The sequence below is a fragment of the Thermobia domestica genome, chromosome 4, assembly GCF_964235325.1.
Source record: "Thermobia domestica chromosome 4, izTheDome1.hap1.1, whole genome shotgun sequence".
Taxonomy (NCBI): Eukaryota; Metazoa; Arthropoda; class Insecta; order Zygentoma; family Lepismatidae; genus Thermobia; species Thermobia domestica.
The window spans coordinates 10233436-10252736 of NC_137457.1; the positions used below are offsets into that span (position 1 = coordinate 10233436).

The following is a 19301-nucleotide window of genomic DNA, read 5'->3' on the forward strand; positions in this document are numbered from 1 at the left end:
ATGCGAGTATCAGTCTCCTACATTTTCGTAAATAACTATAAAAGTGACCCTAAATATTCCAAATAAGTACAGATAACAATCACTAAAGTTCATAATTGATTCTTTGAGAACATGCTGGCCCTAATTGATATATCATATGACAACATTTCCATTTCCAAAAATATCAATTTTCAAAATGGCGGATTTCAAGATGGCGGCGAAGATTCATTATCCACTCTACCCATTCTTCTTTTGTCAGTATGTGAAACTATCACCGTTTGCATTGTCCACCTTTCAGTATTTTCACGAGTCAAAAGTCTATAACTTTGCACATATACATACTTTCACATAATCAATCAGGCGCACTATGTCTCATTCCGCAACTCGATTCATCTATTTGGACTCTTTACTTGTGAGACCAGGCAAGGATGAATGCTTACAGCTACTATGGATAAAGTTATTCAAGCAAATTTTATGATAATTCAAGATAGCAATGCAAAAGTAATTCTAATCAATATTTCTTAATAGAGTCCATCTTACAAAATTTCTAATAACGAAACTCAATAGTAATGAAATTTAAATATAGAACCTAGAAACTTCATCTACTTAAAACTAAGAAATATTTGGTTTCATTAATTTCGTTTCATTTAGACATAACGTCGTATTTTAAATAACGTTTTCTTAACGGCTCAGTTGTAAATCTTAGGTAGTTCGGAACACTAAGAATCAGGTTTGTACTCGTAGAATATAATATAATAGAATAGAATATTTTTATTGTCGTTAAGTCTGTATACAGACAATAGGCAACGTCAAATGCAGTTTTACAACTATGTTTTTTGATCCCTATTTCAATATACTCGTATCTTTTTCAAATTCCTTAATATTATAATATGGTACAGTAATTATCCAATTATACATACCAATCTAAGTGTTAAAAATATACATTAAAATTAAATTATTCAACTACACACCTGTAATAATATTTAATTGTTTTAGAAAAGAATAATTTCAGAAGCTATATTTATCATCTCTTCGCACTATCTGACTCTCAACATTTACACTTGTATTCACATAACAAATAATACTAAGATAATTCGTAAGATAAAGCGGTTTCTGAGAGTAACAAACAATCTGGTATATGGTATTATTATAGAGCAATTCCAGGGTGATTCTATTACCTGAAGTTCGATTTTACTAAGGTCGAACCTACAATTTATCATGACACATGATCTCACGGAATAGGAATCCTACGTTTCTTAAACTTAAAAGAAATAAATAAAGAACATTTCACATAAAAGTAGCATTGCTTAAAACAATTGAAAACTAACAACTCTACAATTAAGAAATCTCAGGAAAATTATCATCACTCAACAAACTACAAAAATCTAAAATATATGATAAATTAAATCTGAAATTGAACAATTGACTTAGATGCCCCTTGTGATAAAAGTAGTGTATGATAAGAACTAATAATTATATATTTTTATTACAATCTTACAAATGTATTTCACTTGTACGTGAATTAAGAATTCAAAACGTAAATGTCAGTTACAACAAAAAGTGATCCGATTTGCTGAAGGACTAGGATTATAAATGGAAAAGCAACATTTCTAAATATATATTGGTGAAAGAAATGTAGTGGAATAAATATGACGGGCCTCGATGAGAAAGATGGTGTAATCACATGCTTACGCAGCCCAGATCAAAATTTGAACCTTCAATTTACCATTATGATAATGTTGTAACTGATTTTTGCTGTTAATAATACATCGTGTTTACTATCTTCCAAAGTTCTCTTAGAAGTTCAACAATACGAATGTATCTCTGTTTTGTTGGACGTTTCTTAATATTATTAATTTTGTTGATTAAAACTTCGTTTCCAAAGATACCTAAGATAATGTGGAAAGCATAGTAAATAACAAATAGATTTCTCCTGAGAAGGTGTAGTTAAATTATAAAACAACCAACCCGGTTATAAATTATAGCCGGTAATTTATTTTAGTATAATTGATAAAGCATACACCTTTTGAATTATACACATCCACATATACAGTATGTTTTATTGTTCAAGTATTGTCATTGAATTATATTCGCACACATACAGCTAATGGGTCATTTCACATACTTCTTAAGCCAGAATTTCCATTCCTTACTGTTTAGTACTCTATCTTTTATCTATGGTTTAATACCAGCATAAACCAAACTATACAATTCTCTTGTTTATTATCTAATGTGTTTCATACTATACATGCAACATGTACGTGTTTAACCTAGGTTTTTATTATTCTTAAGAAAGATTTTAATTTTAAAAATGAGTAATAGCATAGCTTTTTCTCTTTCAAATTTTAGTAAGTGCAGCACTGTTATCGGCGAATACTTTATCTTCACATTCTAAACAACTTCTACCTCCGCATTACGGTAAGCATGGAAATTTAACTATAGTCAACGGCACCCGAATTGGCGTGTGGGATCAGTCAATAAGTTCGCAGTGATCTGTTACTAAACCTTCAGGGAGGAATCTGATGATTCACAAATGATTTTGTTCATATTTGTGGACAATTATGGCTGACCAGATTCTTGAATGTTTAGTAATAGCGCACTGCCAGTTTATTGGCTAATGCCACACATCAATTCGAGTGACGTGAATTATAGTATGTAGTAATAAGTATAAGCATCAATATGAGTAGTTTCTGATAAGTTAAACAGATTTCTGACTATTCCCAAAAGTAAACTGTAAGCCTACTCCAGATTTACAGACAACATCTCAATGGATATATCAACTTTTTCTGGTTACCATCAGATCAGTATTTATACATGCACCAGAAATTCCGGGCCCACGTTGGTAAGTTTCCAGGAGTGGCATATTCAAAAATATCAAGATTTAAATATGGTATGCCGAAGAACGAGACTGTCCACAAGAGACATATTTAACGGAGATCTACGTATACTGAAAATAATTTAGTACCACAGAGCAACCGAGTTCTCTAGTTACGACGCTAATGGTGATCGAAAGAGTTTAGGCTGTTGCTTATTAGCTGCAAGCGTAATGCGCGTATTTGGTTTTCAACACCTCGCTCCGTTCTTGGAGGATTAATGTGAGCGAATACGACATATTGTTTCACTCCATATTGAATATGATCAAAAAACGAAGAGGGCAAGCAACAGTTTTCTTTGTGCCATGAGGAAAGGGGACAAACTTTTCTTCGATTCTAGGACATAAAATATTTAAATACACGACTGGCTACTATATAATGGAAACAGTAATTGTATATTCGAAAACATAGTCTACTTTATAAAATTTTGTATGTCTTAATAATGCGTATAATGAGGGCCACAAATCACGACCAAAACACTCGATTATTTATGTACAATATACAATATTTCTTAATATATCTAATGAATAGTTTATCTGCGAAATAGTGATACATTTTATTTAATTCTACAAAATCATCAGCGTTTTATCCAAAAAGTGTTGAAAGACTAAACACACACTAATTGACAGACATCATTCATCTGAAAAATGAAGAATATCAGTAAAAGAGGTCACGCACAGTTTCCCAGTAAAATAAAGAAGAAAAGATTCTTTTGTAAGCCTAAAATATGATACTGAGGAAAAGCTACCCTTCCTATTAAGGAGAAAGTGACACTGAAGAATTGTTTCAGTCTTATTCATTAAGCTCTTTGTTATAACGCTATTCAGTAACCTCTTTATTATAACGCTATTCATTAATCTCTTTATTATAACGCTATTCATTAACATCTTTGTTCTAACGCTATTCATTAACCTCTTTGTTCTAACGCTATTCATTAACCTCTTTATTATAACGCTATTCATAACCTCTTTATTATAACGCTATTCATTAACCTCTTTATTATAACGCTATTCATTAACCTCTTTATTATAACGCTATTCATTAACCTCTTTGTTCTAACGCTATTCATTAACCTCTTTATTATAACGCTATTCATTAACCTCTTTGTTCTAACGCTATTCATCAGCCTCTTTATTATAACGCTATTCATTAACCTCTTTATTATAACGCTATTCATTAACCTCTTTATTATAACGCTATTCATTAACCTCTTTGTTCTAACGCTATTCATCAGCCTCTTTATTATAACGCTATTCATTAACCTCTTTATTATAACGCTATTCATTAACCTCTTTATTATAACGCTATTCATTAACCTCTTTGTTCTAACGCTATTCATTAACCTCTTTGTTCTAACACTACTCATTAACCTCTTTATTATAACGCAAGGAACATGACAGTATGCAGTGTGGTTAATGAGAAAAAATCACCAGCTTACATTTCAGTTAGTACCTCACATCAAGCTAAATAAAATGGAACATTTGAGGACAAACTTTATGTCTAGATTTAATGAAGAAAAAACAAGTTTTTATGGCGCCTAAAATACAGTATATCGTTCTTAGCTAAATCTTGCTCGAATAGACTATTTATGTAAGCAATTTATAAAAAGGATTCAGTATCAAGTAACATTATTTCTTTTGTCGTTTCATTTCTTCCAAGAGTGATGTAAATGCTACTTGTAAAAGACAACTCTTTGGAGAAGTGAGTCGAAGGTATTTGTAGCTTTAACGTTGAATGTTCTTTAATCGTAGGCTCAGCTTTTGGAACGGGTAACTCGGATGTTCGTCAGTGGAGACATTTAAATCAGAATAAAATTGGCGAATGTCATACGTCAAAACAATCATAATTATTTCTCACGATGCTGCGAGCTTTATAGGCCTATACATAGATCTACAACATTACTTAGCAAAGTAATGAAACGTCTCTAAGTTACTTGGGCTGTGCTAACACAAAACTGCTTCAAGAAAGATCATAAAATTATGTTGCATTACAAAGCATACTATTGCTGAGCGCGACATCCGAAATAATTTATTGATCTGCGTGCTCCAAAGTATGTCTTGCTTGACAGTTTGTGCTCATTAACTCTTTCCTTTCTCAAACGAGTAAAAAATGATTTAAAAGATGGCTGTTTTGAAGTCCATTTCATCCATAACAAAATAACCTAAACACCGAGCAAGAAAGGTGTTTAAGACATTCATCAATCTCAACTTAGAAATATATAAAGTTTGAGTAGTACTCGAATGAAGTACGCATTAACAGTTTGAGGCACATGATTATTCAATAGTCCTGTCTAGAAACTCAAGAGTTTTAAACATATTTTAAATCACTTTTTGATATTAATATAATGGCTACAGGTAAAATCACTTGTTATATTCTGAAAAATAGATTTTTCAGGAATATCTTACCCACCAAGAAAAAATCTCAACAAATATTTGAAAGTTAGAAATGAATTCCGAAAAGCACAAGTTATCATTTTAACAATACCCGATAACTTGTAAAACAATATTTTTATATATAAATAGCTCTTGTGTAGTATAATTTGGTACATTCTGGCAAACAGAAAGATATATTGAGTCTGTCTACCTCCAATTTACTCATCTCCCTTCCACAAGCCTTACAGACAGAATAGTTTTATTTCTCAGCATATATTTTATAGACTCCGGAAAATGCTTCTTGAGATGTGTATTCTGTGATGCAGTAGGTGGTGATGTTTTCTGCCCAACATGGCTTCATTCGCAGCTTATTGTGAGTGTCGATCACACAAATCAAAGTAAAAGAATGACGAATATTTGAGTAGTACTTAAGCCCGACTAAGGGTAGAGTCCATGACGTAAACCTTTAAGAAACGAGTTCCCGAGCTATGGGAAAGAATTGTGTTTGTGCTTCATTGATTGGCAAAATTTTTCAGTTCGGTTAATTGCACAAAACTTTTGAAAATACTTAAAGTAATCGGGGTCGACTGGAGAGATCGACGACTCTTTCGCAATCTGTACACAGCTAACTAGTGAGGTTGTGCATCAATCAATGAGAAACCAACAGTGGAAATATTGGAAGAGAAGTCACATAAGAATGTAGTGTATAGTCTAATTATTCAACTGTGCCGTGAATGCTTAATGAGTGAAGCATTAATGGGACTTGGAGATTAAGGGATTGAAGGGCAGATTAAAAAATAGGTGACACGGTTACACGTATTTTAGCTGGAACCAAAGAAGGAATACAGAAGATGGTTTACATAATAGTTGACACTGGGAAATAATATGGAATGGAATTAACGTCGACAAATCGAAAACCATAAGAATATCTCGCAGAAAGGCGTCCTTAACGATCAGAGTAGAACAAAGTTAACTTAAAAAATCAATCATTTCAAATATTTGTATTTTGAGTAGAGATGCTCACTACACCAAAGAGAATATGCTACGAATTGCAGTAGCCAAAGAAGCATCAAACAGAAACAATCATTGTAACTACCAGCCTTAATATTGGACTAAGGAAGACATTACTGAAGTTAGAGAAAAATATTTAGACAGCTTCGAAATATGGTGTTGGAGGAGGATGGAGAAGATAAAGTAGACAGAGTGTAACAAAAGAAGATGTTTTAAAATGGGTAGGAGAGAAGAGGATGTTTTTAGCCATCATACCTTCACTGAAAAGCCAATTGGATTGCACACATGCTGCAAAGAAATTGTCTTTTTAATATCACCGTAGAGCGAAAGATGGAAGGAAAGTGAAGGTTAAGAGAAAGAAGAATCAACTGAACAAGGTCTTGAAAAATAGAAGAAAACATTGTTAGTTAAAAGAGGAGGCTAAAAAGTCAAGAAACGTGGAAGAAACATTTCTAAGCCCAGACTTAAAAGAAACACGTCATTAATATCAGATCTTCTAAACAGCAGAATACTTAATAAAAGTCATGTATGAGACGTACGAACATTTTACGTCGCCAAGTTTAGTTCGAGGTTGTTTTCTTTTATATTAGAAGAGGTGCGGCATATCATACACTTATATATTTATAGAACCACCAATAAAATTTACGAACAGTAATGTGCATGGAACTGAATTTTCAAAATACGTTTTACAGATGTTATACTTTGTACTGAGTTTTCATATTAGTGTAGCATTATGATTTCGTGTTTCGTACCCACTTTTGTGTTAGGAACTAAGTGGCTTAATTCGTTAAAATAGTTAACAAAGCCAATTAGATTGCAATTGTTCAAGCTTAAAATTCTGAAACCATTATTTCATTTTCTTTATTAGAACACATCTATTCCATCCAATAAAATTTAACCAAAGACTGCAATTGAGTTATTGTGTTATTCTGCATGAATTTTGGCAAATAAAATCAGAAAAAATCATTTTGTAGGTGCTTATCAACAAGGACCTCGGCCTGGGCCACCGCCTGCATCTCAACCAGTTCAACAATATCCAGGTATGATTAATACGTTAATTTTTTACGCCACTGATCATTAGAATTGATATAAATTCTATAACTTGAATCAAGATTTCTTTAGGCATGGTAGCTTCTAGAATTTTTCTGCATGTAAGTTATGTTCTTCCCCATTTCTAAAGTGACTTTTCCATGAATCAAAGATGTGATTCGTATCTGTAAAAGTGATTTCATGCCAAATTGTAACGAAAAAGGAAGAAAAGAAAAAGCCATACATTAGTATTTGCACTTCAACATTTCTCAGGATGAAACGAAGCGTATTATCGATCTTGGATATACTGAGAACTATAACGGTTATTTATATAAGATATGTTTTGCTGTAAAAACGAAACAACCAAACATAATGCCAAAAGAATATAATGTCGCAATTCCTTTTATCTGCGTAATTTACTTACTGGTTTAGATATTTATAGTAACGAACAATGAGTTTTTGAACACCTATTCTCGGGTGATGATGTCTAGCTATTCAGTTGTTTTCAGTTCTTCGTCCGTGAACCGACCATAATTCAGATAGTAGAAAATGTTAATCATTAGGGCCGAGATCGGGACCGAACAGTTTAATAATTCAATTTCTTCCACCCTAAATATTTTAGCAGAGTAGGTCAGTCTTTTCTTGAACAACTGGACATACTTTTACATTTTGCTGTCATCTATTGCATTATAACAATGCACGTCATCTATCTACAGATGAATATTCGCAGCTGTAATGTTCCTCTTGCTAGGAACAGGATGGTTGACTGCACTTTTACGGTCTGCAAACTTATCAATTTTCTTACTCTTTAATTTCAGACTACGAAGCGTACAGATTGACGCCATGATTGCAAATGACGTCGAATAGTATGCATGAATGCGCGCGGACCCTTTCTCAAAACATAAAATTTCAAACGGATTTTTCTTTAAAAAAAAAAAAAGAAAAGAAAAGAAAAAACTAATCCCATTCAAAAAGTATAATATTGAGTTTCATAATTCCATCTGTATATTTCTACAAGCAATACGAGTAGTTAGATGTAAGGATGTCCCCAGGATATCCGGTCTGATAAGACTGATTTATCAATGTATTTCCGGTATTGGTATACACTATGTTATAGAGACCCTATGTTTTTGATATCAATGTTTTGCGAATGTTGATAATGATAAAGGTTAATTGGATATAGTGGAAGGGGGGTGAGTGGTATGTTGTTGATAAGTAGAAAATGATAAATAGGAAGAGGATGTAATAGAAGAGGGGTGAGTATCATATAAATGATAATAATAAAGATAAGTTCCGGAAAAACGCGACGCGGCGCGGGGGTGTGGGTGCAGGGACGCGAACGGGAAATATGTGCGGGCGCGGGCGCGAGCGCGTGACGTCATTGAAAATTTTTCTTTAAATATTACTGTTAAAATTTGAGTGTATAGTTTTGTTAGCCATGGACAAGCATCACTTGGTTGAAGAACTTGTTGAGAAGCGAAAGTCTGACGATGAGAATGATACATCTTGTAAAAAGAAATCAAAAATAGAAGACCATCCAGATTCTCCCGATTCATCATTTAATGAAACGTTGTTAGAAAGATATGCAAATAATGTAGAAGTTTATCCTTGCTTATCATCAGATAGTGAAGAAACAAATGATTTATCCGATGACGAAGTATACGAGTTTTCGGAGGATCAATTGGATTCTGAGGCGGAATCACACGAAGCCGTGGTATCAAATGTGGATACGTCGGCACCATCACCTGCTGCATCGGAATTAGCTTGGAATTGTGAATGTAGTGATAACCAGGTGGATGTAAACTGTATTAGAGATTGTATTGTGAAATGGATTCCCGATGGTTATGTGATATGTTATGCATGTTATTGGAATGAAACATTTCAGTGGGCTCATGAATGTTTTTATTGTGAGGATGACATTTTAGGTATACGTGCATGGTCTGTGTTGATGACTCCTCGTGTACAAGACGAATTGTTTTATATTTACGTATTAACTCATGCTATTGGTCCATTAACAAGAGACTATTTTAATATTACATATGGTGAACTGACGGTTGATATGAATGCACGAGAAGATCTCGTACGCATATTACTTGAAAAAGACAGATATAATCCTGATAGTGAATGTGATTGAACTGTGTTAACAAAATGTCTTGCGAAAATAGTATATGTGTATATTGTAGTGATGATGAAATTAGTGAACAATGTGTTTTGAGAACTATAAACGTATACTTACTCTTTAATCCAATTGTACTGAATTCTGAGAACGTTGGTGATTTTGCAGTGCAGTATTTATCCAATGAAATAACTCTTATTGATTTGTTTGAAGTGTTTGAAGAAAGACATAGTGAAATCTCAAGTATAAACTTTATACGAAAAACGCGTGAATGTTTAAAGAACACTGAATTTGTTGGACAAATTATTCCATTTTTATTGCAACGTAAACATGAAATTTCACCATTTGCTAATGAATACATTATTGACATACAAGGTTTCAAGATTTCAAATCATGAATTTATTATTCGTGAATTTTGTTTAACTGCATGTGATGATACAGTAAATTTGCATTGCTTAATAAGATCACCAATAGAATATAATTTACTACCGTTAGGTTGTCAAAAACAAATTGATTGGTTAACATTACACTTACATGGACTAAGTTGGAATGATAAATGTGGTTATACTGTATCACACATACGTAACCCTGTATATCAACTTTGTAAACACGATGCAACCTTTTATTCCAAAGGTGCAGAAAAATCAGTTTGGATTAAAAAGATTTTTGCATTAGATAATGTTATTGATTTAGAAAGGAAACAATGTCCATCATTAAACACATTGCATGCGAACGTATTTAATGATTTGTGTTCGTTTCATGAACAAAATATTAAACTTGAGAAAAAATCCGGATGTGCATTTCGTAATGCACAACAATTATGTTCTTGGTGGAAACATGTAAGATCAACATCATTAACTAATGCATTTGCAAGAATGTGATTATTGTTGTTGTTGTAAATAAAAACACAAGATTTAAAATTGTAAATAAAACATTTTATTAATCTAATCTACTTGTTTTTTTTAATATTTTGGTTACATGGTTAAATACAATTTTATCATTTTGTTTAAGATTATTTATATTGAATAAATTTAAACATGCTTGAAAATTTTTCTTGCGTACAATATGATGAAGAAAATATAGAACGAAATATCCACACAAGATTGAATTTCCATCTTGATATGCGGAACTGTTTGTAAAATATATTTTGCAATTTTTATTTAAAAACGTTTTTATTTCTTTTGGAATTGGTAATGCCAGGCTATCAAAGTAATAGCCTCTTTGATTTTCATCAATGAATACACACACCCAATGTGATCCAGTAGAAGCAGAACTGTCCAAGTTTATGATAAGTCCACCCGGTGGTTGCACATTTTTAGATATTCTATCAATTGCATAAATTCCAGTAATACTTGCACCAGTGAGTTTATCACGAAGTAACACTTTTATTATATCGTCCGTGTACATGACTTTTTGGAACACATCACATTTTATACATACGTGCGTATATGTTGGAAGACTTAGTGACGTATATGAAATATTCTCATGAATTCAATTAACATATTGAAAATATTATTGACAGATATTTTTATAACTTTACCAATAATTATAAATGGTGCTAACGATAGGAAAATACTTTTCACACACTTCATGGTATGACACCTTGCAAACTCTTTTAATAATCAGGCAGTATATTACAATATAGAATGTCTAGCGCCAACTTTGTACCAGTAGAACACATGTAATTTGATTGATTGATTAGAAGTTTACAGTTATACTTCTTTTAGTAAAATGATAATTTTAAAAAGTATTATCGGTATATATATTCCTATCTTTATCAATTTGAATTAAGGAATCGAACTGTGCATATACAATACAAGTTATAGGTTCAGTTAAATTTTCAGAAAAAGAAACTTTGATATTTACAGGTGCATCATGCACAAGGTCCCAAGTGCAGTCATCTAATGTTGCTGTAGGTGATAGGATAAATGCATAAAGAGTATAGCCGTGTGGATATTCTTCAGGAGTAATAGTATGTGCATCATCTTTATAATATAAACCAGTACCGGAAAACAGAGAATGGTAGCTTAGAAGGTACAAATCATTTTTAAAATCAGGGGTAAGAGGGTTGGGAGGAAAAGATTTTGATCCGACCTGTAGCTGCAGTTTGTTAACGTTAAAGTGTTGAAAATGAAATGGATTTAGTTCAGATTTTCCATTAAATGCCGAATTAGAAACAAACCCAATAACGAGACCTTTAGGTACGTTACCCAAGAAAATATTATCAAGATTGTATGAATTAACATTTGCAGGAATAGTATAAGATCTGGTTTGAACTCTTGTGAGAGGATATTTTGTTGTTTCCCGAACCATGTTAGTATTAATTTCCATTGCTAAATGGGGTGCAACATCTATACGTCGAATATGTAAAGTTACATCTTCAAGTTTTACTTTATAAGAAGTATTTGCAGGAGACATTAAACAAAAAGCATCTTTAGTACGATGCAATTTTATACGAAGACCTACTTTATTTACCAGTGCTCGTGGCAATCCAGCAATGTCTGTATACAAACGACCATACATTTCAAACGATTTACTATTTTTAACATAATTAGCACGTTGTTGAAAACCTGTATTATCAGCAGTTAATGTATCGAATTGTTTTGCGGTATCTTTGTACCACATACCTAATTTTAAATGTGTATCAGTAGCATCACGGGAATAATTTAATAATGTTTCAATGTATGCACGATAAGGATAAAATCCTGATGATGAAGTAATTAATTTATCATTTAATGAAATGTCAATTTGACTAAATAATGAATGTAAAAAATTATTGGTTGGTGCTACCTTATCATTTTCACCTAAAGGTGTATCATCGGGTTTTGTAATTTTACAACGAACATATAGATAAAGATATGCAGTATGAATAAATTCACCTGTTTCACCCGGTATAAAAAATTCAATAGGACCATCAGAAGTTAATGTAGAAATAGGACGATATTCAGCATTGATTGAAGACTCAATTGCAGTTTGTGTCATTGGTGTACTAAATAAATCAAAATCATTGGTGCAACATTCTACACTGCCTGAATTAAGTAATGCCATTATGAAAATATATCTTTAACACGATTTATTTTCTTTTTTCGTTTGCTTTTACTTTTGTTTGTGCGTTTATGTTTTGTTGGAGGCCCAAATTGAATAATGGTCGGAGCTTTACGTTTGCGTGCCCGTCTCTTACCACTTCCAGTTAATAACTGACCAACTTTGTTAGCAGCTTTTGTTTTTAATGTTTCACCAGCTTCTTTTACACGTGCGCGAACAGACTCTTTAAACGGTTTATCTTGTAATACATCACCCGCTACTTGTATTCCCGTTTGTAATGCTTGACGACCTATTGTTTTTGCACCTTGTTTAAGAAATGGTAATGCAAATCGAAATAAACCTTGGAAAAAACTACCTATGCCATGTCCCCGTTGATATACAGGTCCTGAAAAGTATGGGATACCATGCCCGTAATGTCGTCTAAATTTCATGTTTTAAATAAATTATATTTTATTAGGAGCACGCTTAAAATGAAGTGTTACACTCAGCGTCCCAGAACGAAATGGCAAATTTCGCCCTGCATGGTCTTTTAGTAGTATTTCAATAGTGTTGAAGGAAAATTTTGCAAGTGGTAAATAATGAATATCTTGAAATGTTAATGTTCGCACTTTACCGTATTTCACATTTGATATTGTTCCAATACGTAATAAAGGTGCTTTTGTATCACCTAAAAACTGATATTGTATGATATCAGTATAAATAAAAATTTGATGTGGATAACCAATATCAACGTACGGTTGTTTAATTCCGCGAGGATAAATTACAAGATTTTTATTTTCAGGAAAACCTAATTGTAACGCTAATGTTGGTGACAAAGTAACCGATTCAACGCGTTCATTACAATCTACTTGCACAATAGTTGATAGAGAAAATTTTATATCTTTTGACACTTTATTTAATTCATCAATGATATGATGTACAGATGGGTAATATCCACTTACAATTTTACTTTTTTGCGGTTCATTGTTCTTTAGTTTATACCAAATAACATTTTCACCACCGGTAACATTATAACATGTTAAAGGAACGTGTAATTCAGTTAATCCTACATACCAATCGGTTTGTGATAATTGAATATTATTTTTTAGTTGATTTATAAAATGTGACGGATTATTTTTAGGATACACATCGGTACTAGCATTTGAAACTAATGTGATGTAAAAACTATCATCTATACTTTCAGAAATCATTTTCGTTTAAAGTGAAGTGTTAAGTTTGAAGTTCCAAATTGAAATGGCAATTTTAAACCGTGCTCATCTTTTAAGTTTACTTCAATTGTGTTAAAATATGATTTTTCAACTTTTACATAATGTGGTGTGTGAAATAGAAAACATTTTACATGCCCATGTTCAATATTATACGCACTAATTTTACGAAGTATCGGACCAATATTTTCTTGCTGTTTTACAATATCAACACAAACATTAATAATGTTTGGTATATTGTACTCTAAATTACATGGAAATTTTGCTCGTGTTATTGATGGAACTTCTATATTAAAAGGTTTTAGAAAAACAGTATCGTGAGCATAGCTTGTATTTTCATTTAGAAATCCAAGGATATGTTGTAATCCTTCTCTTATACCAATTATACATTGATCTTTTAATTTTAAAGAATGCTTAATGTTAATTTGATTTTTATTTTTATAATGTTTTAACATGCGTACATGTTCCGCAATCATATCTAAAATAGATTGAACGGAAGAATAATATCCTGGTATTATATGAATATCATTAATTTCAAGTTCATCATCAATGATGCTTTGAATTACAATTTTTTCCTTTTCACGAACATTATAAAAGCTAAATGGTATATTAAGTTGTGTTAATGCAACATACCATTCTCCTTCACTTAAGTGAATAGGTTGTGCAAGCTTTACTGTAAATGATGACGTTGTATTATTACTAAAAATGTCACTACTAGCATTTGAAGGAAGAGTAACATAAAAATCATGTTTTATCGTTGAACTCATTTTGAAGACTGAACAGAACTCGTTTTAATCCATGAATTCATACTTGACGGATAACCTAACCATTTTACATACATCATATCTTTCTTTCGTTTTAAGACTTTTTCAATTAAAAATGTTTTGTTTGAATTAAGATTTACTTTTTGTAATTCTTGTGTATAAAATATACCTTTAATTTCTTCCCCATTCCAATCTTTTAATTTATACGTAATAGGATTTGTTGGAATACATTTATCAATAATAAAAATTTCCTGTGACCATTTTGGTAAATACCCCTTTTCAAACTTATGTTTATATTTACTAACACGTACATAATCACCTGGATGAAATTTACATATTAATTTCTTTTTATCCAGTTTATCACCGTATAACGTATTCCACACTTGATCTACATTAGAATCATTTACTTTAGCAGGTGCCATTTTAATACTTCTGTGATACGTATGATTATAATTTTTTACAAATTGATCTAAAACATCTATAAAACGATATGTATTTTTAGCAGTAAAATAACGATACAATTTTTCTTTTAATGTTCTTATAAACCGTTCTGCTAATGCACATTTAATTTCTGAATGCACACTATAATGATTAATTTCATATTCTTTAAATAAACGTTTTACATGACGATTATAAAATTCTGTACCTAAATCAGTTTGTACATTAAACACGGGTAGTTTAAAGTTTTTTAAAATTTTTGTGATTGCTTTTACCATTTCAGGACCTGTTTTTGTTTTTAAGGGAACACAATACGCGTATCGTGAAAAAATATCTATACAACACAAAATATATTTAAAATTGTTGTTATACTTTGCAATATTTTGCATATCTGCTAAATCCATTTGTAATGTTTCATTTGGTGCACTAACATAATATTGTTTACGTTCAAATACTTTACGTGCTGGTGCATGCAATGTATAGGCATCTTGAGAAGCTAACCAATCTTTAATTTTCTTTTTTGATAATTTGGTTTTCTGTTGTATTGTTTTAATACTAGATAAAGAAGCAGGATTGGTATAATCATAATATAATTTTGATAATTTTACCATTTTCACATTTTATATTCTTTCTAATTTTTAAATATATTAGCTACTATTGACGGACTTCGTGATTTTTTAATTTTATTATGTGATTTTACTATAGGAGTAGAAATAAATTCACGTGGTACATTAAGATCATCTAATAAACTTTTAAATTCATGAATGCCTATTGGATTTCTTGAATATTTTCGTGTACGTACAACATCATTTATTAAATCTATAATATTAGAACCTGGTATTGTTTTTCCTTGAATACGCACTGTTCCTGATTGATCCCAATGAATTTTATTGGAACTTGTTAACTGTTTTAATAATAGGTCTGTTTTCCTTCGTTGTGTTTTTGGTACTGATTGTAAAATATCAGATACAAAGGGTAAAATAGAATTATTCTTTTCTTCAGTTGTTGTTTCAACAACATCTTTTTCAATAATAGGTAATGTGATAGGATTTTGTGAAACTGATGAAGTATAATTTAAGTACTGTTGCAATGCTTGTTGATACAATTTCCATTTTTCATCAATACTAAGATCATTACGTTTTAAAATATTATTCATTTCTTCATCTAAACGAGATTGATGTGAATCTATTGATTTCATATTTGTATGCATTTGTTGCATAGCATTTTCAGGAACTAATATCATTTTACGAAATTCTGACATAACTACCTTCCAAATAAACTACTTGCTACTGCACCAAGTAATGGTCCTAAGATTAATGGTAAAAATGCACCTCCTTTTTGTAATAAAATTTTCTTTTTCTTTTTAAGTGATGAACGTTGCGCAGATAAAGCACGCAAGATCTTTTTATGTCTACGTAAACGTTGCTTCTGACGCGAATTTAACGGAATGTTTCCTTTTATTGTATTTTTAGCAACTTGTGAAATAGTACGTATTAAATCACCAGACGCATGTTGAATCATTTGTTTCCGCTTTGCACTTTTGCATTTGCACAAAGCACGGAGACTATCAATGTGTTGTTTCACCTTCAACATCTTGAACTAAACTAAACGTAAACTACAGAATAACTGTCTTTTACATTTGCATATACGTGCAGTGTTTCACCAGGAAAAATATTTGTACGTAATCGTAATGCATCACTTGTTTTTTGCGTTAAATCAAATAACAAATAAGTGTGAGGTTGGCGTGTTACTTCTTCGAACACATTTACAACTTGTTTACTATATCGGGGCATGATTTGTCTAGCTAAATATTGTATTTGTAATTTATCACGTGGATTTTTAAATACTATAATATAATGTGCATTTAAACTTATATCACGTGCATGTTTTCCTTTTGGAAATAAATTTTGTACAATGAATATAACAGTTAATTTTTTATGATGTGCATATTTTGTGAATAAGTTTGCAACATCACCATTGGTTTCAGACATTAAGTCATCTAATATTAATAATGAATTTTCTTGTATTTCAAAATTATTCATATCTGGAATTCCTTCTACGAATCTAATTTGTGCACTTGCATCCAAATTTGGTATTACTGCACCATAACACCATACAATTTCATTAAACTTTATAGTAAACATTTCATTGCGTTCATTTAATAAACGGTTCACAAAACAGGTTTTACCTGCACGTGAAGGACCAGCAATTAAAATAGTAGAAGGATGTTGAAACTTTAACATTTTGTTTTAAACTGAATGCATACAACAAATACCTTACTTTATATACATTCAATCAAATACATACAACACAAACACACACACACACACACACACATTTAACATTTTACAATGAGCTCTTAATATAATCACACATTTTAGTATTTTCGAAACGTATAATTTTATTCGATCACAATCAATTTTAACAACGAGTTTCCAAAGGAAACGATCCAATAAATAATCACAATCTACGATTGTTCAGAGCTTCTATAAGAATTTTAATATTTTCGCATTTTAACAACGAGTTTCCAAAGGAAACGATCCAATAAATAATCACAATCTACGATTGTTGAAGTAATCATTACGAAAAATAATAAATAAGCTGAGCTTCTATAAGAATTTTAATATTTTCGCATTTTAACAACGAGTTTCCAAAGGAAATGATCCAATAAATAATCACAATCTACGATTGTTCAGAGCTTCTATAAGAAGCGATCCAATAAATAATCACACTGTAAGTGTTCTTACGACTTTTCAAAGAAAAGGAGAATATAAAATATAAGAAACGATCAAATAAAATAATCACTTATAGGTCAGGCTAAAATTACTGTACATAACCATGAGGTAAACTTCGTGTCTTTGGTATAGGTCCAGTATAATGTATGTCGTCAATTCGTTTTCGTTTTTTGTTTACCTCCTGGTGTGTTTTTGTTTCTTTACGTGAAAAGATCCTGAACCCCTGTTTTCGCACAATACTATTTGGATTCTCTAAAGTTGTTGAATTTATTTCACCACTAACTAATGCATAGAAGCTCTCAAAGTTTATTTTTTGAGAAGTTCTATCATTCAATGTAATTCCCCTAATTTTGTGTATATATCGAAATTCCCCAGAGGCATTTTTAAGCCTAATACTGTAGTTTTTGGGCCCAAGACCTATAAATGTTACAAACTCCCACCCTTCTTCTATTTCATCAGTTAGATCACCCAAATAGTTTCCAAGATTTAACGGAGGTTCCTTATCTTTTCTGCACGTAAACATAATACTGTCAGTGTCACAGTAAATAGCGTCATCAGGTCCTACAGTTACAAGCAAGTCATATAATTCTAGCCTAGCCCATGAGGTAATAAACCCAGCAAGTATGACGTTGGAAAATTCCAGAGGTACATTCTCAGTTTCCAGGTCTTTGTATGTGAGAATAAGATGTTCGTCACCAACTGGAATAACACTATGAACCTCATATCGCGGTGTTGTAAGATACCTATGGAACTCTGCCCCACTATCAACAATCACACACTGCGTCATATCTGTACGTTGTCCCCATTTTCCGTATAAGGAATTGAGGTACAACTTTGCGCATTGCCTAAGTCCAGGGTTCGTCCTAATATTTTCTTTATTTAATTTGATGCCTTCATGAGCATAATAATCGTCAATGTATTTTTGTTTGTCTTCTTCAGTTTTGCACCAAGCAGGATAGCCTGAAGCTTCCTGCTTCATTTGAAGAAACGTATTCACATAGTCCCGGAATAAACTAGGTGAATTTCGATCTTCAGAACCCATAAGTTCGAATTCCCAAATTTCATATATTTTGACGATTTGATAACCGTTTTCAAGAGCACGGTGAAGCTCTGGTGTACAAAAAGTTCCAGTCATTGCGCGTTCAGAATCGCTATGTGTGCAATTGTCAATATTTTCTTCTTCCATACATGTTCTACAAAGTCCAAATAGTAATCGACCTTGTGCCACGTACGGGAGAATGGGAAAAAAGAGTTGTTTTGGAGCCATTACAGTACATTTTATAATCCCATTTATTTTTCCCACATCTGGGAAAACTGGTACCTTATGCACCTTAGGTGGTCCCACCGGAAGAGGTTTCCTTGCCATGACATGGGGGTATAACGATGTAATATCGTAATATTTTACGGTTTCATTATCCGTACAATCCACATACGAACGAAAGACTTCTGTACGTCCTCCGTTATAGCAACTCTTAGGAATAAGAAAGTCGCTTGCATTAGTGCAATGTTCTTTAAGGAACTTTTGCAACTGTACATCTGTGCGAACTTTATCATCCCAAGAGCACTCCCATATTTCATACAAATTCATTTTTAGAATTTCCTTGAAATATTTACGACGGAGTTCCGTATGTTCGTATCTTTTTTCGAATGTGCTATACGGTCCATGTGCGTTATCTACTACGGCATTACGGTTATACGGGAAACAAAGCCGGCACCCGTGCCAGAAACAGCCCA

General features: G+C 32.0%; 1 protein-coding gene across 6 annotated transcripts in view; it reads left to right on the forward strand.

Annotated features, from left to right (window-relative positions):
• LOC145683708 (uncharacterized) overlaps nt 1-19301 on the forward strand; it is a 179682-nt gene that overhangs the window by 21393 nt on the left and 138988 nt on the right. For all 6 annotated transcript variants that reach the window (XM_081755150.1, XM_081755153.1, XM_081755155.1 and 3 more), the window contains exons 3-4: nt 2329-2397; nt 7210-7275. In XM_081755150.1, the coding sequence (XP_081611276.1) occupies nt 2329-2397; nt 7210-7275 (135 nt within the window). The remainder of the gene's footprint in view (nt 1-2328; nt 2398-7209; nt 7276-19301) is intronic.